This window comes from Arvicola amphibius, chromosome 8, assembly GCF_903992535.2.
Source record: "Arvicola amphibius chromosome 8, mArvAmp1.2, whole genome shotgun sequence".
Classification (NCBI taxonomy): Eukaryota; Metazoa; Chordata; class Mammalia; order Rodentia; family Cricetidae; genus Arvicola; species Arvicola amphibius.
Genome location: NC_052054.1, coordinates 73,332,464 through 73,357,392, shown reverse-complemented (window position 1 = coordinate 73,357,392; position 24,929 = coordinate 73,332,464). Strand labels below are relative to the sequence as shown.

The 24,929-nt window shown below is 50.0% G+C and overlaps 1 protein-coding gene across 2 annotated transcripts in view; it reads left to right on the top strand.

The window, feature by feature from the left end:
* Clptm1 (CLPTM1 regulator of GABA type A receptor forward trafficking) overlaps positions 1-23,265 on the top strand; it is a 31,227-nt gene extending 7,962 nt beyond the window's left edge. For both annotated transcript variants that reach the window (XM_038340058.2, XM_038340059.2), the window contains exons 2-14: positions 61-173; positions 9,793-9,916; positions 10,611-10,769; positions 13,010-13,127; positions 16,692-16,777; positions 17,552-17,672; positions 18,462-18,706; positions 19,201-19,294; positions 20,643-20,833; positions 21,094-21,189; positions 21,472-21,607; positions 22,285-22,452; positions 22,554-23,265. In XM_038340058.2, the coding sequence (XP_038195986.1) occupies positions 61-173; positions 9,793-9,916; positions 10,611-10,769; positions 13,010-13,127; positions 16,692-16,777; positions 17,552-17,672; positions 18,462-18,706; positions 19,201-19,294; positions 20,643-20,833; positions 21,094-21,189; positions 21,472-21,607; positions 22,285-22,452; positions 22,554-22,825 (1,923 nt within the window). In that variant the 3' untranslated portion in view covers positions 22,826-23,265. The remainder of the gene's footprint in view (positions 1-60; positions 174-9,792; positions 9,917-10,610; positions 10,770-13,009; positions 13,128-16,691; positions 16,778-17,551; positions 17,673-18,461; positions 18,707-19,200; positions 19,295-20,642; positions 20,834-21,093; positions 21,190-21,471; positions 21,608-22,284; positions 22,453-22,553) is intronic.
* The last annotated feature ends 1,664 nt before the right edge of the window (positions 23,266-24,929 follow it).

Below are 24,929 nucleotides of genomic sequence, written 5' to 3'. Positions count from 1 at the left end.
CCTCTGCAACTCAGGGCGCCCAAATCAGCTCCTTCACCCTACACTTTGTTCCCCCCACAGGTGACCAGCAATGGCAGCATTGGGAGGGACACGCCGGCCGAGACCCAGCCTCAGAACCCCCCACCCCAGCCTGCCCCCAACGCCTGGCAGGTCATCAAAGGCGTGCTTTTCAGGTGAGCAGGTGGGCTTGGGGCTCCCACTCTGCAAACAGCAAGACCTGGGGAGAAAGACTGGTGACCAGGAATAGCACATTGCTGCGTTGGCAGAGGGGTTGTGCACACAGAGGCCTCACGACCTCCATGCCCAGAGAAGTACCTTGTGGATAAGCCCCAGCCTCTCATGTCACCCCAGTAGTCACCTTCTTTAAAGCTGGCTTCTGAGCCTTAGAGAGCCCTCCTGGACAGCACTCAGCCTAAAGTAGGTTTATTTTGAGACAGGGTCTTTCTGTTATGTAGCTCTGGCTGTCCTGGAACTCTATCTGTAGACCAGGCTGGCCTTGAACCCTCAGAGATCCACCTGCCTCTGCCTCCTAAGTGCTGGGATGAAAGGCATCGTTTTTGGTAGTATCAAGAGTTGAACCTAGGGCCTTGGGTGTACTTGAGGTACACCTCAAGCCCCTTATTTGAAGGCACAGTCTTACTAAGTTGCCAGGCTGGATTTGAACTTGCTATGTAGTCCAAGCAGGCCTTGAACTTTTTTATTACATTATCTTATTAACTTTATGTGCATAGGAAGGTGTGCATTGACAAGGTACACACGTGAAGGTCAGAGGACAACTGGGGAGTTAGCTTACTCTTCTACCCTATAGGTCCAAGAGATCAAACTCAGGTGGTCAGGCTTCACGGCACAAACCTTCACCCACTGAGCCATCTCACTGTCCCAAGTCCTTGAACCTTTGACCCTCCTGCCTCAGCTTTCCAAATGCTGAAGTGACGGGCCTGAAGCAAGGACTGGCTGAAAACCTACTCTGTATGGGAAATGGAGTCCTACCAGGCCCTGGAAGGGGAGAAGTTTTCTAGAAACAATTAGAGACTCAGCTTTGGTACATTTCCTTTTAAGCTTAGAGATGATCTGTGCCCTCACACAACACAGTGCATGGCTGTTGAGCATGTGCCCGTGACACTTGTGCAGTGACATCCTAAGTGCGTAGCACACATCTGTGTCTTCTCGTGTAGTTTAGAAAATCTCTTGTCAGCCGGGCGGTGCACACTTTTAATCCCAGCACTCAGGAGGCAGAGGCAGGCGGATCTCTGTGAGTTCGAGACCAGCCTGTCTACAAGAGCTAGTTTCAGGATAGGCTCCAAAACTGCAGAGAAACCCTATCTCAGAAAAACAAAAACAATTAAAGAAAAGAAAAGAAAAGAAAAAAAAGAAAATCTCTTGTCAGCCAGTGCTCTGTAAATAGGCCTTACATTAACAACAAATATAGGTATTGTGTCCTCTTGTTTAGTATGGGTCTCAGTATGTAGTCCTGCTGGCTTGAAACTCACAGTGATCCTCCTGGCTCATGAGACCTCACTGTAATCACCAGCTTGCTTAGGGACCATGCACAGTTCACACTTAGTCCTTGAGCAGTAGGGATGCAGGCGTGTGTTGGCTTTGCACGGGGTCTCACTCCCTAGTCCAGTCCTCAGACATAACTGTCCTCCTGCCTCAGCCTTCTGAGTGAGTGCCAGGATTACAGGTGTGAACTACTAGGTCTAGCAGATGTATCTAATGTTCACAGACATTAGGAGCCACATGTTTTCCTGGATAAAGGATTTTTTTTTAATTTTATGTGCATTGGTGTTTTGCCATGGGTGTTGGGTCCCCTGGAACTAAAATTATGCAGTTGTGAGCTACCATGTGGGTGCTGGGAATTGAACCTGGGTCATCCGGAAGAGGGGTCAGTACTCTTAACCATTAAGCAATCTCTCCAGCCCCTGTGGTTGGTTTTTTGTTGTTGTTGTTGTTTGTTTGTTTGTTTTGCTTTACTTTGCTTTCTCCTCCCCCCCTTTCGCATTTTGCATTAAAAGAAAAAGGTTGCCAGACTATGGTGGTACACATCTTTAATCCCAGTGCTTGGGAGGGAAAGGCAGGTGAATCTCTGTGAGTTCAAGGCCAGCCTGATCTACAGTGCAAGTTCTAGTATACCCAGAGTTATTATACAGAGCAACTTTGTCTTGAAAAACCAAAACAAGAAAAGAAAAAAATTTTTTAGATTTATGTTATATGTATTAGTGTTTTGCCTGTGTGTACTATGTGTGTGTGCTTGGTGCCTGCAGGGATCAGAAAGGGGCATAGGACCCCTTGGGACTAGAGTAGGCATAGTTGTGAGCCAGCTTGTGGGTGCTGGGGACCAACCCAGTGCTCTTAACTGTCGAGCTGTCTCTCTAGTTATACATTGAATTTTTTTTCTTCCTTTTTTTGAGACAAAACTCAGAGATCCGCCTGCCTCTTCCTCTGGAGTGCTGGGATTAAAAGTGCATCACCACTGCCCAACTGTAACTTTTTTTTTTTTTTGGTTTTTCGAGACAGGGTTTCCCTGTAGTTTCTAGAGCCTGTCCTGGAACTAGCTCTTGTAGACCAGGCTGGCCTCGAACTCCCAACTGTAACTTAAAACTTCGTGTGTATAAGAATTCGGAAGGCAGAGGACACCTTTCAGAATTCAATTTTCTCCACCTAAGACCTGGGATTAGACTCAGGTTCAGGCTTGGTAGAGGCTTGACCTTCACCCACTGAGCCATCTTGCAGCCTTTATTCCGTTTAGGCAGCTGTTACTCGGGCTGGCCTTGAACTTGGGGCAATCTTTCAGTCTGAGCATCTTGAGTGCTGGTGTTCCAGACGCGTGCTACCATGTCTTGTCCTGTTGGAGTTTGTTTCTTTTTAAAGCATGTTCTCATGTGGTTCAAGGTAGCCTCAAACTTATAGCTAAGGTGACCCTCAACTTCTATCCTCTTGCTTCTGCCTCTGCAGTTTCTTACATGGTTATTACAGGCATGTGCCACCATACCTGTATGCCATGTATGGTACTAGGAATGCCACTCAGAGCTTTATGTGTGCCAGGTAAGTCCTCTGCTAACTGAATTGCATTCCCAGCTGAATTCATGCTAGGGATCCCTTGAAAATCTGTCACCAGAGGGAGGGAGGTATATGTGTGACAGAAAAGGTAGTGGCTGCTGTTTTAGAAGGGTATGCCCTGTAGAGGGCATGGGCGTGGCTCACAGGAGAGCACTTATATAGCATGCTTGAGGTTCTAGGCTCTCTCTCCAGCACTGGAAAAATAAAAAGACTTGCATTGCAGTCTCCAGTCATATTCTGGCGTCATTCCTGCCATTTGTGCCCAGGCTTCTCAGCCGTGGAACCTGTTCCTTATCCCTTTTTCTCTCATCTTCCCTTCTTACCCTGTGCTTTCAGATTTCCTTGTTGTTTCCTGTCTGTGTGTTTGTACTTTCATTCATTCATTTATTGCATGGGAATACCTGTTGTGGATGCACATGTACCACAGCACATGTGTAGAGGCCAGAGGAAACTTGTGGGAGTTTGTGTTTTCTTTCTGCCACATAGGTTCCAGGTATGAACTCTGGTCCTTAGGCTTAGTAGTAAGCACCCTCCTGCTGAGCTTTCTGCTAGGCCCTTTTTATTAGTTTAATCCCAGCAGTTGCGGGGAGGAAGGGGCAGGCAGATCTCTATGAGTTCAATGTCAGCCTGGTCTAAAGGAGTTCCAGGACAGCCAGGGCTGTTACACAGAGAACTCCTTCTTGAAAAATAAACAGAACCAAACCTTTATAAGATTACATTGATTGATTGATTGATTGATTGATTGATTGTTTATGTACATATGTGCCATGGTGTGCGTGTGGAGGTCAGAGGATAACTTAGAGTCAGCTTTCTTCTATGACCATATGGGTCCTGAGGAATGAGATCAGTTGTCAAGGTGGCTAACCCAAATTTTCAGCTCCTTTTAAATTTATTTTTCTTTTATGTACATTGGTGTTTTACCTGGATGTGTGTCTGTGTGAGGATGTCAGATCCCATGGAACTGGAGCTACAGACAGTTGTAAGCTGCCAGGTGGGTGCTGGGAATTGAACCCAGTACCCTAACCGCTGAGCCATCTCTAGCCGTTCCAGCTCCTTTTAAAGATTTAATTATTTATTTAGAAGCAAGTGTGAAACTCACTATGTGGACCAGGCTGGCCTCACACTACTAGAGATCCCCCTGCCTCTGTTTCCTAGGTGTTGAGGTTAAAGTTTTTATTAGCATATATTAATTATACATAATAATGGCCTTCCTATAACATTTTTATACCTGTACATAATGTATTTTGATTTTATTTAGCCCCCCACTTCCTTGTCCCCCTAGTTTATACAGTGTTGGAGAGCAAACCCAGGGTTTTCTGTATGCTAGGTAAGCACTCTGTTAACTGAGCTACATGCCCAGCTCCTTGGGTTTCCTTGTTCATCATCATCCCCCTCCCCCTCTCTCCCTCTCCCCACCCTTCTTGTTCTCACTCTCGCGCTCTCAGTTGAGACAGTGTCTTGATATGTAGCCGAGACTGGCCTGTAACTTGGGACAGTCCTGCCTCCACTCCCTGAGTGCTGATCGCAAATCTGTGCTATCATTTCTGGCTCACTTTTTGCTTTCATGCACCAAGCAACTTATAGGACAGGTTAGCTTGCTCAAGTCCTTCCCTTCATTTCCTCACGACCTGCACCTCACTCTCCCAGTGCTTCTCATTAGTTCATATCTGGAAATCTGCGCCTTAGTACCGAGGGGTGCTTCCTTCAGAGGGGGCTCCAATTCAGCCTCTGCAGGCGCATTCCTTTCTTAGAATTAGTGGCAGCAGACATCAGGAGGGTGTGGGCGGCTGCTCACAGACCATCTCATCCATTTCAAGTCCTCTGTGTATGTGTCTCGTGTGTCTGTCTGTCTGTGTGAGTCTTTGTGTGTGTGTGTCTGTGTGTGTTGCTGTGGTTGGAACTAAGAGCCCCAAATATGCTAAGCATAAAGGTTGTTTTACTTTTTAATTATGTGTTGTTTGTATTTGATGTTGGTGGTCTGGTGTGTGCTGCAGTGAAGGTGAGTGTGGGGGTCAGAGGACAGCTTTGTAGAGTTTTCTTCTACTTTACATGGTCACCAGGCTTGCATAGTAACACACTACATACATCACACAAGCCGTAGAATTCAATTTTTATTTCATTTTCTTTACTGAGACAGGATCTTACCATGTAACTGCCTGGCCTGGAACTCATAGAGATCCGCGTGCCTCTGTCTCCCAGGTGCTGGGATTAAGATGTGAAGCACACACCTGGGCCAGATTCTTTTTTTTGTTTTAACTTATTTTTATTTATTTCTGCATGGGATTACAGAGTTGTGAGCCACAATGTGGGTGCTGGGAATTGAACTCAGGTCTGCTGGAAGAGCAGCCACTGCTCTTAACCACTGAGCCCTCTCTCCAGCCCTGGGTGCCAGTTTTAGAGATGAGAACCAAGATTCTGGCATAGTTGTATGATACACAAAGCTCCCCAAAACAGATTATGTGACAGTGGCCCTCTGTGTTAGGATGATGTGCATGGATTTAAACTCATCCTTCACCTGGAGTGGAGCTGGAGAAGGACTGGGGCATGGAAAGGAGCAAAGAGATGGTTAGTTCTCGTGCGTGCATGCGTGTGCCCACACGTACCTACGTGTGCCTGCACACACCTGCAAGTGCTTCCTCTCTTGGCTTGACTTTTCTTTTTGACAGTACTTGGGAATGTAGAGTTTAGCTATGCCAAGTTATGTCTACCTCCTGAGCTACAGCTCCTGTCTTTGTCTCGCATACGTGCATGTGTTTTGTTATTGTTGTTTTGTTTGTTTGTGTATTGAGATAGCAACTTATGTATCCCTGACTGACATTAAACTCACTGTACTCCAGCTAGCTTTAAACTCCTGGTGATTTTCCTGCCTCTGTCCCCCGAAAGCTGGAATGAACAGTTATGAGCTGTCACAACCACATTGGTGTATAAGCTTTATGCACTTGTGACTGTAAAATTAACACACCTGCCGGGCGGTGGTGGCGCACGCATTTAATCCCAGCACTTGTGAGGCAGAGGCAGGCAGATCTCTGTGAGTTCGAGACCAGCCTAGTCTACAAGAGCTAGTTCCAGGACAGGCTCCAAAGCCATAGGGAAACCCTATCTCGAAAAAAACCAGGAAAAAAAAAAGCACGTCTTTGATCCCAGCACTCAGAGGCAGATGCAAGTGGATCTCTGAGTTCCAGGACAGCCAGGGCTACACAGAGAAACCCTGTCTTGAAAAGCCAATAAAGAAACAAATAAATATAAATAAATGGAGGCTATTTGTAGTGGGATAAAGGATTTATTGCCTTTTTTTTTTTTTTTGGTTTTTCGAGACAGGGTTTCTCTGTGGCTTTGGAGCCTGTCCTGGAACTAGCTCTTGTAGACCAGGCTGGTCTCGAACTCACAGAGATCCGCCTGCCTCTGCCTCCCGAGTGCTGGGATTAAAGGCGTGCGCCACCATCGCCCGGCTTGCCTTTTTTTTTTTTTAAAGCAAGTTTTTGGTTTGGTTTGAGACTAGGTCTCACTCCATAGTCTAGTCTGGCCTGGAACTTGAGCAGTCCTCTTGCTTGCCACTCTCTCAGGTGTTGAAATCACAGGCATGAGCTACCATGCCTGCTTTACTCAGAGAAGTTTGGAAACCTGTGAAGGCCTGGTGCATAGAGGAAGAGCTTTGTCCCACAAGCCCTTTGAGAGGGCTCCAGAGGTGATTTTCTGATGGCCTCACATGCATTCCAGGTGACTAGGGCCTGAACTCAAGAAAGCACTGGTCCAGCCTGCTTTGTTCCACACATGGGACAGAAGGCTAGAAGGCTGAGAGCCCACAGGCCTCTCTGACGGGGACAGTGCTGTTCTCATGCTCTCCCTTGGAGTATTTACTGAAGTGGAAACCGGAGGCCGCAGGGTCCCCAGAGAGCACGGGTTCCAGACCTTTGTCAGCTTTGTGTATCTGGGAGCAGGTGGCTCAGCTGGGCTGCAGCCCCTGAGACCCCAGACCCCAGGGCTCCTTGGCTTCAACAGGCAGAGGCAAGTCCCTGTGCCGGGTCCTGCCCTAATGGGGCCAGCTAGGAAGTACCAACCCACTGAGCGTTCACTTATAGTACTTTTCCACTTAGTGGGTTTTTTTTTTTTTATTTGTTTTAGTTGTTATTTTTTGTTGTGTTTTTTGCATCACTGGTTTTGAAACCCAAGGCTTTGCACTTGCCAGGACAGCCTCTGTCACTGAGCTCCACCCTGGGAGCTGTACATGCTTTTTCCCCTGATGAAATAGTTGGAGAGAAGCTCACACAGGGAAAACATTCATGGGGTGGGCACCATGCTCCGTGTATAATGCCATTAGAACTCGGGGAAGGTGCATGCTCTTCACATCCCCCAAAGGTCACAAAAGGTCGAGTCTCGCCTGGGAGTGGGTGTTGTACTTGTAGTTCTAGCAGTCAAGAGGCTGAATTAGAAAGGGTTGTGAGTTCTAAGCTAACCTCAGCTACAGAGTGAGACTTACTCAAAAAGCCAACCAAGGCTGGGGAGATGACCCAGTGGCCAAGCATGAGAACCTCAGTTCAGATTCCTAGTACCTATGCGTGGCTGAGTAAATCTGAAACCTTGACCTTGGTTATGGGAAGAGAGACAACCTGGGGCTTGCTGCTCAGTCAGCCCAACCCCAAATCCATTGCTTTTCAGAAGACAGTCTGTGACAGAATCAAGTTGGCCTTGATTCTCTGGGCTCAGAGGATCTTCCTGCTCCAGCCTCCTGAATTACAAGCTTGTCACCAAGCCCAGTTACAGTTTTCTATTTCCTTAGTGTTTTTGATCTGTAAGTTGGTTCCTCTGATGGAGATAGGGAGGGTCCTTTGTAGCCTTGCTACATCAGTATTATTAAATAGAAAATACATTGGTATAATGTGTGCATGTGTATGAAGTAGTAGAGTGGAACTTAGGACCTTTGCATATACTAGATAAGCTCCTGACCACTGAACTGCATGCTATTGATCTTTTAGCATATAGTAATTCTGTAAAACCAAATTATTTTATTGATTGATTTTAACTTTTTGTTTTGTCGTTTTTTTTTTTTCCCCGAGACAGGGTTTCTCTGTAGCTTTGGAGCCTGTCCCAGAACTAGCTCTTGTAGACCAGTCTGGCCTCAAACTCACAGGGATCCTTCTACCTCTGTCTCCTGAGTGCTGGGTGGGATTAAAGGTGTGTGCCACCATCGCCCAGCAGTTTTTTGTTTTGTTTTAATTTTAAAAAAAATTCTGTGCGTATGAAAGAGAGTGAGTATGTGCATGTGTGGTCCACACGGGAGTGTGCGTGCGGAGCCCAGGAGAGGACATTGTTCTTTAGTGCTGGACTTAGAAGTGGTGTTAGTTACTTTTCTGTTGCTAAGATAAAATACTCTGAGAAGAGCAACCCAAGGTAGGAAAGGCTTATTTGGCGTATTCTTTGGGTTACGTTGAGGGAAGTCAGTAGGGCCTGGAGCAGAAACTTGAAGAACACTGCTTGTTGGTTAAGTCACTTGCTTAGATACAGCGTTGTTACGCAGCCTGGGGTCACCAGGTACCACCCACAGTGGGCCCTCTTATGTCAGTTAATAATGAAGACAGTTGTGCAGAGACGTAGCCATAAGCCAGTCTGCAGCAGCTCCTCAACCATCTGTCTAATCTTTTTGTTTTGCTGTTATTGATTTGCAGTTATAGTTTATTTTGTTGGGTTTTTTGGCCTTGAGTTCACTGTGCTATCAAGGATGATTTTGAACTTCTGTTCCTCTTGTCACCACTTCTCAAGTGTTGGAATCATAGGTGTGCACCACAGTTGGTAATAAGCTTTGTCAAGCCTTTTTGATTAGTTTGGTTGGGAGAATGAGACTGAAAAGGTTGCTCAAGCTAGGCCTGACAGCCCAGGCCAGGTGATCGAAGAAGAAATCTCAAGTTCAAGGCCAGCTCAGACACCTTAATAAGAACCTGGCTCGAAATGAAAAATAATAAAATGGCTAGGATATAGCTAAGTGCCAAAGTCTAGAACCCGCCAGTGAGGGGCTGGGGTGTGGCTCAGTGGTAGCATATGACTAGCATATGAGAAGCCTCAGTTTAATTTCTTTCTTACTTTTTTTTTTTTTTTTTTTTTTTGGTCTTTCAAGACAGGGTTTCTCTTCAACTTTGGAGCCTGTCCTGGAACTAGCTCTTGTAGACCAGGCTGGCTTCGAACTCAAGAGAGATCCACCTGCTTCTGCCTCCCAAGTGCTGGGATTAAAGACCTGTGCCACTACCACCTGGCCTGGCTCAGTTTCTTAATACCACAAAAAAAGACACCACCACCACTAAAACTGGTTTTCTGTGGCTAAAAAGACTGACCCATTACCTCCATCTTTTTTAGTCTGCCATTGAGACTGAGAGCAACTGCACTAAGGTTTTCTGCTGTGCAGTGGGAAGAGTCCAGGTCTTTGAATCTTCCTTAGGCCTCTTTGGGGCCAGAGCACCTACCTGACTGCCTTAGACTCCCACCTCTGAGCCTGAGTGTCTGAGCCCTGTTCCCATGCATGGTATGAAGTCCTGGAGGGGTCAAGGTGGTGGCCCTGTGTGGATGGCAGCCTGCTTGCATACGGGCTTTAACCTCTGTCCAAGATAGTACCTTGCCTTCACTAGCTCCGCCACTGCTTTCTCACTGCCTCAGCCCTCAGAAAGCAGGGGCTAGTGTGGAGGCTGATCCACTGGATGCTGGCATAGCATATAGGGCTTTACCTGCTGCTTCTTTCTTCCTCAGGATCTTCATCATCTGGGCCATCAGCAGCTGGTTCCGCCGAGGGCCATCCCCTCAGGACCAGCCAGGACCTGGAGGAGCCCCACGTGTCGCCAGCCGCAACCTCTTCCCCAAAGACACTCTAATGGTAATGCTAGGTGGGAAAGAACTTGAGGGGCTGGGAGAGTGGTGTGTTAAGGGCCAGCAGGAGGGGACACTTCCTGACTGCTCTCAGCTCTGTGGATACATGGGATTTGGATGCTCTACCCCATCGGTGACTTGTGTCACCCCAGAGACTGAGGAAACAGGACTCTGGGGACCTCGTGTTGCAGTCTTCCTGGTTGTTGTGCACCTGCTGCAACAGGGTCCCTGGGAGTTTTCTTCCAGAAACATGTTCGGCTTTCGTGGGTCATAGGCAACAGGGTGACTGGGTTAACGGCACAATCACCAGACTGCTCAGCCCCTTCTAGATCCACGTTTGCTTTGATTCTGTTGCTGCATTTCCCAGCCTATTAGCAGACCACTACCAAATAGTGGATCCTGATGAGGGCGGAGCCGGGCTGAACAGGGGAGGGGGTCACCAAGCTTGCCTTCCCTTCTGAGGCACTGGCCTTTGACTTGCTTGTCCCAGGTCTCCACAGCCATCTGTGGTGGTCCTGTTTCCCCTTGTGTGTAAGTTCGTTATTGGCAATCTGAAGCTCCTTGATGTCATAGCTCAGGGCAGAGCCAGCACAAGACAAAAGCAAAAGTTGAGTTTACCAGTTTACATTAGGCGCTGTCCACAAATACTGTCATCCCATGAACGTCCGACTGGTAACCCCAACACCCTCCTCTCTCCACAGAACCTGCACGTATACATCTCAGAACACGAGCACTTCACAGACTTCAATGCCACCTCAGCACTCTTCTGGGAGCAGCATGACCTGGTGTACGGCGACTGGACTAGTGGGGAGAACTCGGATGGCTGCTATGAGCACTTTGCAGAGCTTGATATCCCGCAGGTAACCCCTACCCTGTTCTGGCCTGGGTCCTTGCAGCCACCGCCAGTGTAGTGTGATCCCCAGCTTTAGCCAGTTAGCCATCGGTCACCGTCCCTGAGGGCCTACTTAGCACAACGATGCCAAACAGCATAGCTTCAAGGTTATACAAATAAATGGTGATGGGGCATTTGCTGTGCAGGCCCGAGCCAGGCTGATGCATGGAAACTTCTATACCCTGTAAACTGAGAAGTGTTGCAATTGGGTGTGGTAGCACTCCCCTATAGTTCCAGAAACTTGGACAGCTGAGGCAGGAGGATTATCATGTGTTCAAGACCTAGCCAGGAATTAATGGGAAGATCTGTCTCAAAACCAAAAGCATGTAACTTATTACTGTCTCGTGTAGCTGTCACTGTCTACTGTCTGTGTGATAGGTGAAACTGGGGTTAGTTGCAGCTTGGTGGCTTTCCCAAGGTCAGCATCTAGTGGAAGAGTCATTTGGCTCCCTAGCTCTGGGTCCAAGGCCTGCAGCCTCCAGGAAGCCTTTCTTAGCTGGTTTAAGTACGTTCTCTAGCCTCACGGCCTGTTGACTTCTGTAGGCTAGGCATGCTGGGTCTTCTGTCTGGACACAGACTTTTCTCACCAGTCCTTGAGACCTAGGAGGGTAGCAATGTGTGTGTCATCACCGTCCAGCAGAGGACTGGGCACACACAGACATTCAACAGTTTTTATTTTCAGTGTTGGCAGTTGAACCTAGAGCATCTATCTTTTTTTTTTTGTTTTGTTTTTCGAGACAGAGTTTCTCTGTGGCTTTGGAGCCTGTCCTGGAACTAGCTCTTGTAGACCAGGCTGGCCTCGAATTCACAGAGATCCGTCTGCCTCTGCCTCCCGAGTGCTGGGATTAAAGGCGTGCGCCACCACCGCCCAGCTAGAGCATCTATCTTGCACACTATGTAAGTACCATAGAGCTGAGCTGGATCCTCTGCCGGTGGGTTTTAGTTTTTGAGATAGTTTGTGTAGCTCAGGTTAGTCTTGCTATGTAGCAGAAGCTGGTTTAAACTTTCTGCCTCAATATCCCAACTACATGGATTATAAAATGTGCTGTCACACATGACCTCGGCCTCCAGTTTTTTTTACTTTACATGTTGAGCTAGGGGCTTGCTGAGTTGTCCAGGCAGACTTTGAACTCACGGTGTGGCGGAGCTCCTGTCCTTTGTGCCCAGCAGACTTTAGGAATGGGGGAAGAGAAATGCCCCACCTCTCAGTGGCTGGAACTGAGCGGACACGGTCTCTGACTCCAGTGATACTGCTGGCTATACTGTCAATCCCAGGCCCTTTCTTGAGGTTCAGAAAAGGATGGGAACCAATAAGATGGTCATGGGGACTCAGGTCTCACCTCCCAAGAAGCTCCTGGGGGCTTGGAGAAGAGTGTGGGCCAAGCTCTGCTTGAAGGTCAGACAGAGAAGACTTGGGCTCTCCTTTCCTTCCCCAGTGCCCTGCACGGTTCACCTCCTCCTGTCACAGCTTGGGTTTCCTCCCCTAAAGTCCCCATTCTTGGGCAGTTGGGAGAGCTAAGGTGAGGAAGCCTTTGGCCAGAGGGCCAGCAGGAGATGGCACATGGAGTTCGGAGTGGCAAGGAGGGTCATGGGCTTACAGTCTAGTTATTTTCTGTTTTGTTTTGTTGTATCATAATGTGATCTTCCTTCGTGGCCCAGACTTGCTTCAAACTCTCAGTCTTCCTGCTACAGCTAGAAGTAGAGGCATATACTGCCACAGATGGCTTTCAAACAACTGGGTTCTGACTCTCTTGCAGCCTGTCTGCAAACCCTTGTGTATATGAGCACCCAGAGCCTCATCAGCAAAGCAGGATCGTGTCATGACCCTGTCGCAGTGCAGTGAAGTGTAGTGATGGGCATCATGGCACACTAGAGCAGGGCTGGCCAGTCGGCAAGTTGGCTGGGTGCTCTGGGAAGGCCTTGCTGCAGTGGTGGGATGACCTGCATCCCACAGTTGAGGCACTGAGTCCTGTGAAGGACACCTGAGCTTACGGAAGCCAGTACCAACTCTCAGTGTTCGGTCCATCTGGGATCTGACCTTCAGTCTATCTTGCTCCAGCACTTGAGGCAAAACCAGTCAGCTGTCTCTATGCCCTGAGTCCTCAGGAAGTAGCTGGAGAGTCGGAAGTAAGTGGAAGCTGCTGTAGGCAAGTGACAAGCAGCCTTGGCATTTTCTACTCCCTACCCACTGGCTACCTTCTCTTGTAGAGTGTACAGCAGAATGGATCCATCTATATCCATGTCTACTTCACCAAGAGTGGCTTCCACCCAGACCCTCGGCAGAAGGCCCTGTATCGCCGACTTGCCACTGTCCACATGTCCCGGAGTAAGTTGCCTCCCTTCTGATCCTGGTGGATCTTGTCTGGAGTGTGACATGCAAAGTCTCAGTCCTATAGAGCGGGCAAGAACCCTGTGCTCTGGGGATTAGGGATTGATGAGACAGGTACTGGCCTCATTTTTCTGTTCCTAGCTCTGGGACACTCAGGGACTTGCAAGTGAGAGCAGGTGAATCTGGGCATTGTAGCCGCGGTCGGAGGAGTTTGGAAATGACCAAAAATAGTCCTTTTAGAATAAATCAGTTTTAATAAAAGGAGAAATAAGGGAACTTACAGAGCCAAGGGTCCAGCGAAGCAAAGGGTAACGTGGGGGACAAGAACAGGGGCTTCTTCTGGGCCCCGGTCCTTTTTTTTTTGTTTGTTTGTTTGTTTGTTTGTTTGTTTGTTTTTCGAGACAGAGTTTCTCTGTGGCTTTGGAGCCTGTCCTGGAACTAGCTCTTGTAGACCAGGCTGGCCTCGAACTCACAGAGATCCGTCTGCCTCTGCCTCCCGAGTGCTGGGATTAAAGGCGTGCGCCACCACCGCCCGGCGCCCCGGTCCTTTTTAAGGGTACCCTACTCCCCTGGGATAGCCATGCCCCTGAACGCAGGGATTGGGCCAGCTGCCCCAACAGGGTATGATGCATGCCTGGCATCCTAGCTAGGGAGTTGAGGGCTAAGACTGAGGCAGAGTGGCGAGTTTAAAGCCAGCCTAGGCTTCTTAGCGAAACTGCCTCAATAAAAGCAAAGAGTAAGAAAGGGGAGGTGGCCAGGCAGTGGTGGCGCATGCCTTGAATCGCAGCACTTGGGAGGCAGAGACAGGTGGATCTCAGTGAATTTGAGGCCAGCCTGGGCTACAAAGTGACTTCCAGGATAGCCAGGACTGTTACACAGAGAAACTCTGTCTTGAAAAACAAATAAGCAAACAAATAAAAAACCAAGGGTGTGGGGCGGGAGGGAGACTGGGCAGGTGGAGCATAGAACTGCTGGACGAAAGGTGACGATAAACTTGGCTGGAGTGGAGGGAAGGAGCTGATCAGAGTCAGACACAGAACAGTGGCTTTGAAATCAGCTGCATCCTAAGGCTGGGGCTCAGTTGGCAGAGTTCTTGCTTAGCATGAGGAAGTCCTGGATTGGATCCTTTGTGCAGCAAACCAGATGTGGTGGTGTACACCCGTGATTCCGGCCTCAGAGAGATAGAGGAGGAGCAGAAATTCAAGGTTATTCTTGCTTACTTAGGAAATTCAAGGTCAGTGTGGGCTGTGTGATACCCTGTGCCCACCACCCCCCTAAGAAAAAAAACTGGAAAAAAGCCCCCTTTTCTCCCAAGATCTGGGGCAGCACTGTCTGTGGAGGAGGTGTCTATAACTTAACTGCTGTAAAAAGTCTATAGGGAAATAAAGAAACTACCTACCTATCAATAGTGACAACTGCCAGCGTGGACTGAGCCACACATGCTAGTAAATACCTTAATCCCAGCACTGTGAGGCTGAGGCAGGTGGGTGGTGAGCTCAGGGCTATCTTAGAATACATAGTAAGTTCTAGGCTATATAGCCAGATCACAAGCAAAGAAAGTAGCCAGGTAGATGGCTCTGTAGTTAAAGTGAGGACCAGCGTTATCTCCCCAGCATCCATGTAAACTGCCAAGGCTGCCCGGCAAGCCCTCCCTTCCAGCCAAGGCCGCACCTTGGTATATAAAGTAGAAAACAATCAAAACAACCGGTATCTTTCTCAGGCCTCCACATGCCCACAAAGTCACTCATGCGCTTCCACACACAGGCGCCCATGTCATACCAGAAAAATGAATGCTGAATTCAACATTGTTTCAACATGGAATTGATAGAACAAATATGATACTTTTCATTGCTTTGGGGAACAAATGTCATACTGAATATGTGTCACACCCCAGTTGTACTAGGCACCTGTGACCCCATTCTGGATGGATCAGCTTTAGAAGCTTGGCCTACCAGAACAGGGCTTCTCTGTTCCCATGGGACTGAGGCATTTCTTATTAGAATCCTTTTTTTTAAAAAAAAAAAAAATTATTATGTATACAATATTCTGTTTGTGTTTCTGCCTGCAGGCCAGAAAAGGGCACCAGACCCCATTACATATGGTTGTGAGCCACCATATGGTTGCTGGGAATTGAACTCAGGACCTTTGGAAGAGCAGGCAATGCTCCTAACCTTTGAGCCATCTCTCCAGCCCTATTAGAATCCTTTTTTGTTTTTGTTTTGTTTTGTTTTGTTTTGTTTTCCAAGACAGGGTTTCTCTGTGTAGCCCTGACTGTCCTGGAGTTCGCGCTATAGACCAGACTTGCGTTGAACTCAGAGATCCTCCTGCATCCTCGGCTTCTTAAGTACTGGAAATAAAGGGTTTCTCACACACTAGACAAGTGCTGTGCTTTCATCCACACCCCAGCTCCTCACTGGGGGATTCTAGGCAGGGGCTCTACTACTGACAGTCCTGAGCCCATTTTATCAGTTTTAATTTTTTTTGTTATTGTTGTGTTTGGAGACAGGTCTGTTTGTTTTCCTGGCTGTAACTCAACCAGGCTGTCCTCAAACTCACAGAGATCTGCCTGCGTCTGCCTCCTGAGTGTTGGGAGTAAAGGCGTGCACCATGCACAGCCACATTTATTCTTTTTGATTGAGGTTTTGTATTTGAGTGTTTTGCCTCTGTAGGTGTGCTTGCACACTAGTGCTCTCACTCACAAGCCATCTCTACAACTGCTATTTTTATTTTGAGAGGATCTCACTAGGTTGCTTGGGCTGGCCTTGAACTTAATTTGATCCTCTTGTCTCAGCCATTACCTCTCTGGGATTACTGGACCACTAGGTCCAGCAAGGCTCCAGTTTTCCTTCACAACATTAATTAGAGCCTGACGGCATCCAAGTTGAGAGGGTGTGGTCAGTTCTTTGCTCTTGTCTCAGGCAAGGTGGCGGGAATTCTGGCCAGCCTAATCGTAGCAAGGGGAAGTGAGTCCACTTGTGGTTGGGGATTCACAGTGTCGGAGTTCTCATGTTTGCTTCTCACGTTGCTGGTCCCAGGCCTTCTTTGAAATGGTCCTCTGACTCCCCCGTGTGTGGCCTGCCCTGAGCCCAGGGCATAGAGCACATGCGTGAACTAGGAGGCAGGTGTGTGTGATGATGGAGCCCTGAGGATGACACTGTCCAGGAGAAGAGGCTCACACCTGTAGCCACAGCTGAAGCAGGAGGATGGCCTCAAGTTTAAGGCTAGCCTAGATTACATAGTGAGTTGCTGTTTCAGAAAAACACAGTGGCCACCGCCATTCAGGAAGGAGACCTTGAGGAACGGATCAATGGCCTGGTGTGGGTTTCAGGCAGATGGATGTCCCCTGCTGGCCTAGGGAGTGGCCCAGCAAGTTTGGAGAAGGGAGGCTCTGTTTTCTGCTCAGATGACTGTAGCGGTCTTTCTCTGTGAAGGTGGAGTGATGCTTCCCAAGATTAGCGGGTGATTGGGGCTGCCCGAGTGAAGTCAGCTGCCATGGCACAGCATTCTGGGATCTAGGCTTTTAAGTATTTCCAGGCCTCACCCACCCCTCTCTGCCTACAGTGATCAACAAATACAAGCGTAGGCGATTTCAGAAAACCAAGAACCTACTAACAGGAGAGACAGAGGCTGACCCGGAGATGATCAAGGTAAGCAGAAGGGGGCTAGTGTCATCTAGTTGCAGACAAACTTTGGTCAGGCCAAGTGGCACACACCTCTGTTACCTTCCCTGGGAGGAGTCCAGGGATGTGGCCACCGCAGCATGAACCCATCTCAGTTATAGTGGCAGCAAATGGAGAGGCTACATGGACACTGTGCAGCTGGCACAAAGCAGGCACTGGAGATGGTGTGCTGAGCAAACCAGGGCATTTTTCTAAAGGCACATGAGCTCGCCTTTCCCCATGGTTTTGGGCAGGAGGCATGGTCCCAGAGTGGAGTAGAGCCATGCTAGGAGAGGGGATGCAAAGGTGCTTTCTCGGGCTGGAGAGATGGCTCAGAGGTTAAGAGCATGGCCTGCTCTTCCAAAGGTCCTGAGTTCAATTCCCAGCAACCACATGGTGGCTCACAACCATATGTAATGGAGTCTGGTGCCCTCTTCTGGCCTGAAGGCATATACACAGACAAAATATTGTATACATAATAAATAAATAATTTTTTTTTTCTTTAAAAATAAAGGTGCTTTCTCTGGGCCAGGCGCTGTTTCCTGGCAGCCTGCCTCTCCTACCTTCAGGTGAGAAGGTAGAGGATGGTTGGATCTCAAGTCTGCTGCAGGCTTAGTAGCTGATGGGCTCCAGCGTGAGCCTCCCAGACATGGCTGTGGTGGTTGCTGTTCTACCCCGTTTGTCAGGGGAGGGCATGAGCAGTGGTAGCTATGGGGCCACTGTCTGCCTGAGGCCTGCCGCTCATTTCCCATCTCCCTACAGAGGGCTGAGGACTATGGCCCTGTGGAAGTGATCTCACACTGGCACCCCAACATCACTATCAACATCGTGGATGACCACACCCCATGGGTGAAGGGCAGCGTGCCACCCCCACTGGACCAATGTAAGCCTAGCCAAAAGCCCAAGGCCTATAGCCTTGTCTTCCCCAACCCCATCTGAGACCCTTGTAGTTGTATGCTCTCCTGACCACGCTGTGCCTCTGCCCTCTGGCTCGTCTCTCATACTCATCATGGGCAAGGCCTGGCCACTATGCAGGGAATGACCTGCAGACTGTCCCTGAGTGTAGGTTTGCACCTGGTTTCTTACTACTTTATAGAGCTGGGGGTACATGATCCTAGTGTAAGCTGTACCAGAGACAAGCTTTGGTGGCCTTAATTCAAGGCTGCTGCCTTTGCCACTGCGTGCTTTCCCTGGAGGTTCAGGGAACCTTTTGCTCCTCAAGGCACAATCAAGAAATGCTATATGGGGCTGGAGAAATGGCTCAGAGGTTAAGAGCATTGCCTGCTCTTCCAAAGGTCCTGAGTTCGATTCCCAGTAACCACATGGTGGCTCACAACCATCTGTAATGGGGTCTGGTTCCCTCTTCTGGCCTGCAGACATACACACAAGATAGAGTATTGTATACATAATAAATAAATAAACATTTAAAAAAAAAAAAAAAAAAAAAAAGAAATGCTATATGTTGCCGGGTAGTGGTGACACACCTTTAATCTTAGCACTCAGAAGGGAGAGACAGGTGAGTTCGAGGCCAGCCTGGTCTACAGAACAAGTTCCAAGACAGGCTTCAAAGCTAGAGAGAAACCCTGTCTTGAAAAACCAAAAGAAAAGAAAGGAAATGGTATGTGGTGCCCAGGCCAGGCTGAGCGGTGCCCACCACCCTGTGTGCCCACAGATGTGAAGTTTGATGCTGTGAGTGGCGACTACTACCCCATCATCTATTTCAATGACTACTGGAACCTGCAGAAGGATTACTACCCCATCAATGAGAGCCTGGCCAGCCTTCCACTGCGTGTCTCTTTCTGTCCGCTGTCACTGTGGCGCTGGCAACTCTATGCTGCACAGAGTACCAAGTCACCCTGGAACTTCTTAGGTGACGAGTTGTATGAACAATCAGACGAGGAACAGGATTCGGTGAAGGTGTGTGGGGTGGCCATGGCCCAAGGGGAAGTGAGGACTCCCACCCAGCGCTCCCCCAAACCTGGTTTTGCAACTGCCTAGGCTCCCCACTCCAAGCAGCAGGCAGGAAGTGGGTCCCCAACCCTGGTGACATGGCTCCCTGACTTGAGTTCTTTGCTTTCTCCTCATGTCTTTTCAGTCCCTTTCTGTCTCCTATCATCATCTTGTGTGCTCTGGGTCTAGGCTTGGCTTGTCTGGGCCACCATTCCACACTGTTCTTTTCTGTTCCTCTCTCGTACCTCTCTGTCTGACCCCTGTGTTAGCTCACTCTCCTGTGCCCTCCCCTGGCCTGCTTTGCTCTTGAGCTTAATGCTGTCTCTCTGGTGGTCCCTAGAGCAGGTCTACAGTGGTCTTACCAGGTCCTGCCTAGGGTTTCCAAGGACATTGGGGAATGGCTTTTGGAAGTGAGGTGCCACAGCAGTGACAGGGCAATGCTCATAAGCTCCCCTCCCCAGGTGGCCCTGCTGGAAACCAGCCCATATCTGCTGGCACTCACCATCATCGTCTCCATCGTCCACAGTGTCTTTGAGTTCCTGGCTTTCAAAAATGGTAGGCATGGGGTCCTGGGATATCAAGGTAACTGCAGAGGCAGTATCTCCTCCCTGTTTCTCCTTGTGCCTGGGGTCTCTCACCTGCACTCTAGAGTCCTCATGGGCTGGAGGGATAGTGACCCTACTAGGCACAGAGCTGAGGGAGGGGCTGGGCCTGCTGCCTGGGCCAAGGCCAGGGTGGCAACACCAGGAAGCAGGGCGGGGAACTCCAAAGCCAAGGGAAAGGGAAGCCCCGGGGCTGCTCCCAGTACCATGCCTGTCAGGAAGGCCTCAGCATGCATCTACCCAGTTCTGGAACAGCCCATCGCTCTGTTCAACTCCAGGTGAGGAAGCAGAGGCTTAGTGACTGGAACTGCGGCCTGCAGCTGCACAGTTCTGCTGTGGCAGTCATTCCAACTGCTCAGTCAGTTTCTAGGCCTGTGGCCACAGTGCAGGGAGTTGGGAGATGTCCTGAAGCTCCCGGGATTGGCAGGAGTGATGGGAACCTCTGTCATGCTGACATTGCACAGTGGAAGCAAAAGAAAATGGTGGGCAAACTGGAGGGGTTCTCAGTGTGCTCAGTGTGGCCTCTCCTGGAAGGCCTTACATAGGGAGCTTTCCTTTGCTCTGCTGCCTTGGAATAGAGAAGAGGGTGGGCTGGCCTATCTTGTGTGTGATGCTGGGTCTGTCCCCAGTATTACAAAACAAACCCTAAACAACAAAACCGATACAGCATAGAGATTAGTGGGGTACAGGTATTGCCACATATCATGGCAGCAGGCATGAGCTTGGCTTTACTCCCTGTACCAGGTGCCCCACTGTCCTGGGGGATGGATGACCTTGTGAATGGGGTGTGCTCAGCCCCACGTTTGGTCGTGTGAACCAGGGTCCATGCTCCTGTGTCACAAAGGCCTGGGGTCCTGTACGCCTATGATCTACTGTGACCTAGAAACCAGGCACCAGGGGGAGACTAGGAAATAGGAGGATGTCATCAACTCAGCTCCCCCAGGTGTCCACATGGAGGCCAGAAACCAGGGCTTGTCTCTGCCCTAAGGAAGCCCATGGTTGGAGTGGGAGGCCAGAAGAGAAGGTCCCCAAGCATGTACTTTGGATCTTCCTGTCCAGGAAGCAGCATTGTGATACTGACCTGGTGTCTGCCCAGGTTCTACCGTACAAGACTGTACACCTTAGAGTTGTTAACTGTCTCCTTACACCTGAATGTCCTCACTAGAAAACAACCAACCCCACGGCACAGGGTGTTCCTGTCCCATGTGACCATGGAAAAGATCCTGTGTGCCCTCCGCTTTTGTGGGAGAGAGTGCAGCCCAGGGAAGGTTGCTAATTGCCTGTGCCCACACCCTCTGCAGACATCCAGTTCTGGAACAGCCGTCAGTCCTTGGAGGGGCTGTCAGTGCGCTCTGTCTTCTTTGGCGTTTTCCAGTCCTTTGTAGTTCTCCTCTATATCCTGGACAATGAGACCAACTTTGTGGTACAGGTCAGCGTCTTCATTGGGGTCCTCATCGACCTCTGGAAGATTACCAAAGTCATGGATGTCCGGGTGAGTCAGGCACCATGTTGCTGTGGGGTTTGCAGGTTGGGAAGGGGGTCGCCTGCCCAGCCAGGCCCTGCCTTGGTCTCTAGGGGTTTCCCGACGCCTGCCTGGCTCCCAAGACCTAGGGGATTTTTGCAACAGGGGATTTTTTTTGGGTCACATTAGGGCAGGGGAACTGGGAGGAGTGAGGAAGGGCAGGGGCCTTTCTGACTGGGGAGTGGCAGGAGTCAGGTCCCAGCTGACCTTGACCTCCTTCCCGGTTACAGCTGGACCGGGAGCACAGAGTAGCAGGAATCTTCCCCTGCCCAACCTTCAAAGACAAGTCTACCTACATTGAGTCTTCAACCAAAGTATATGATGATGTGAGTGACCCCTTGGCCCTGGGGTGGTCTCCAAGTACTCACACTCATGAGAGACAGGCTGGGCCATTGGTCTTGCCTGCCAGATCACTGCCAGGCCCATATCACACCCTCTATTCCCCGCCTGTCACATCTACTTCCTGGCTGAGTCCAGAGTTCCCAGAGTCACCTGGAAATTCCCCTGGCCCAGCCTGCTGGACCAGGTGTGGGTGGAAGAGGACAAGGAGTAGGGCCACTGAACAGGGCCTGCAGAGCCAGCCCCAGCCCGTCCTGTGACCCCCACAGATGGCGTTCCGGTACCTGTCATGGATCCTCTTTCCGCTGCTGGGCTGCTATGCCGTCTACAGCCTTCTGTACCTGGAGCACAAGGGCTGGTATTCGTGGGTGCTCAGCATGCTCTACGGCTTCCTGCTGACCTTTGGTGAGCAGGCTCAGCTCTACCCTGCCTGGAGGGCCTGCCACAGTGTCAGGCCCATCATTCTTGTACCCACAGCCTTGAAGCTGGCTGCCAGGCCTGACTGCCCCACCTAGAGGGCTGGTACCAGCAGACCATCTCAGGCCCATGTTCTCGAGCTATAGTGAGCATGGCAGCCAAGTCTTGTCCTGGGGCTCACTGGTCAGTAGGGGAGGCAGACCCATTTCAGACAATGCCCATCTAGTGTAGGGAGGCATGGGACTAGGAAGCCCTAAAGAGGCTTCTGTCCTGGTCGAAGAGAGGAATTCCTGTGTTGTGGGGGCCCCAAAGTGCAAAGAGAAGCTAAGCATTCATAGCAAGTGATACGTACAGACAATAAAGGGTGCACTTAGGTGGGGCTTAGGAACCACTCTGAGGAAAGGATGTCTAAATAGTCCCTAGAGGTGACCAGGGGGACAACATGAAGATCTGGGTGTGATGACTCAACCTATACACTCTTAAACTTGAAAGTCTGCAGTAGAGTGATCTCTGAGGTCAAAGCCATCCTGGCTATAGCCTAAGACCCTGTCTCAAAAAACAAAACAAATTGTTGGAAAGAAAATGCAAAGACCCTGGGGTAGACTGTGCTGGAAAAGCAGAGTGAGCTGGGGTGACTGGTCACGGTGTCCTTTGTCTTCCCTCAGGTTTCATCACCATGACACCCCAGCTCTTCATCAACTACAAGCTCAAGTCTGTGGCTCACTTGCCATGGCGAATGCTTACCTACAAGGCCCTTAACACCTTCATTGATGACTTGTTTGCTTTTGTCATCAAGATGCCTGTCATGTATCGGATTGGCTGCCTGCGGGACGGTGAGGCCCAGGGGACATAGGGACATGGGATGCAGTGGGCAGGAAAGAACTTCATTCCCCGGTGGGGTGGGCCATGCACCTCACACAGCCCCTTCCCCCAGATGTGGTTTTCTTCATCTACCTCTACCAACGGTGGATCTACCGCGTTGACCCCACCCGTGTGAACGAGTTTGGTATGAGTGGAGAAGATGTCTCAGCAGCAGCATCCAAAGCCCAGGCGCCCACTGCAGCAGGGGCTCTCACACCTGCGTCCAGCACGGCTGTCACTGAAGAGGATGCCTCCACAGTCCCAAAGGCCACTCCTGAGGCCAGTACTGCCAGCCAGCCCCAGGAAGCCCCTCCAAAGCCAGCAGAGGACAAGAAAATGGATTAGCCACTTGGGTCCTCATCTGCTCCTGGTGACCACCACCCACCTCCCCGGCCCCTCCCCTCCCCTCCCTGTCGCCCTCTTCCTGGACAGATCAGGCCAGGGCGGCAGGAGGCCCCCTAGGGCCAGGGCCCAGTGTGTGAGATGAGGGCCAGGCGGGCCAGGGATGGCTGTATGTATGTGAAGACACCATCGGTCGTCTTGTCTATTCGTCTGTTCCTGTGTGTTTGCAGACATCTCGCCCTGCCAGCCCAGCACCATCGGGAATCATGATGAAGCCAATGTGGCGCCGAGGGTGGGCCAGGCGGGGAAGGGGCCAGGGCTCCTCTGTGGGATGCCTGTGGTCCTCCATCATCTTGTCCCTCATCCCCTGACCACCCTGCTCCCAGACCGCCACCCTTTAACAGAGTCTGGATTTAATAAATTCATATGGGTGTTTAACTTAAGCTCAACCACCGCACCTCCACTGCCTTCCTTGCCTGGAATGGGCAGCTGGCTTAGGTCTGGGAGGGAGACCTGGAGGTAAATGACAGGGAATGCGGATCTGGGGTTGTTCCTTAGCTTTTTAAATACTGCTTACCTAGCATGAGCAATGCCCAGCACTGCATAAACCAGTCATGGTGGCACGTGCCCGTAAGTCAGAACTAACCTGAGCTGCAAATGGCAGCTCTGTCTCAGAGAGATAGTAAGTGGCTCGGTGGGTGAAGGCATTTGCTACACAGCCCTGACACCCTGGGTTAGTACTATTGTGCCACAAGGCCACACAATCTAAATTGATCACTAGGACACACATAAGGCAGAAGGGAGGGAACCAGGTGCAGTATTGTCTGCTTCCATGCATACATGGTGGCACACGTACCCAAACGCATGACACTGCCCTGCAAGGGGCCTCCCAAAGGATTCTTCATCTTAGACTCCCATGAGAGTGCTGGCTGAAAACATCCAGTGTCCCTGTGGTTCAGCTACATGAAACCAGGCAGGGTTGGAACACTAGACACTACCAGTATAAAGAGGCCACCCCCAAGAGGGATAGGCCCTACTCAGCACTCCTCAATGGGGATGCCTGAATGGGTCTTGTACCAGTTTACCACCTGGGCTGCAACAGTACAGAGTGAATTCTTGGTTGACATTGCAATGTCCCTAAACAACGTTGGCTTCAAGAGCCAGCTGAGCTGTCAGTACCAGGAACTGGGTTTGCTCACTCTAGAGAAGTGATAGCTACTTGGCTATTCACCATATCTTCTCAGATACTGTAGACTCATCCATGTTGCAAGGAGGCCCTGGACCAAGGTCCACCCAGGTTCCACCTGCTTCCCCACCCTCCTGAGTCAAGCAAGGAAGTCAGAAGTCTTTCGCTCAGGGTAGTTGCTGGGCTCCTACTCAACCTGCCATGGCTCCCCAGGGTCCTCAGAAGAGTACAAGACTCACTGGGTGGTGGTGGCACATGCCTTTAACCCAGCACTCAGGAGTCAGAGGCAGATGAATTTCTGTGAGTTTGAGGCCAGCGTGGTCTTCTACAGGAACTAGTTTCAGGACAGCTAGAACTGTTACACACACACACACAAAAAAAAAACAGGTCTTGAAAAACAAACAAAAAAAGCACAAGACTCCTACAGGTGAGATCTCAGGGGCTTTTGCATGCCCCATAACCTCCCTACATGGGACCCAAGTACCTGCAGGATGCATTGGTGTTTCTTCCAGGAAATCTCTCACCCCCAAGTCCTGATGCTCTCCCAGCAGCTCTGCCCACTGGTACATCATGGCAAGGTCCCTTCCCTGGACCGAGACTTAACTTGTGAGAACATGGCTAGGGTTGTCTTAGTGACTGCCATGTCCTTTTGCTTTCACAGACATCTGAACATGTCCGGAGCCCTTACTGGTGTGCTGGTGGGTGGATCTATAATGTTTGGTTAGCAGCTTCTGAGCCCCACTGGCTCAGTTCTATATACACCACAGGGACCAGCATTCCATCACAGCCCTGTGAAGCTCACAACCTGGCAGAAACCCTAGAAACTTCTGTATCCTATCTCATCCTCGATTTTGAGAGGCTGAGGCAGGAGGATTTGATGGTTTTGGCCAGCCTGGGCTACAGAACAGGACTTAGCATGCT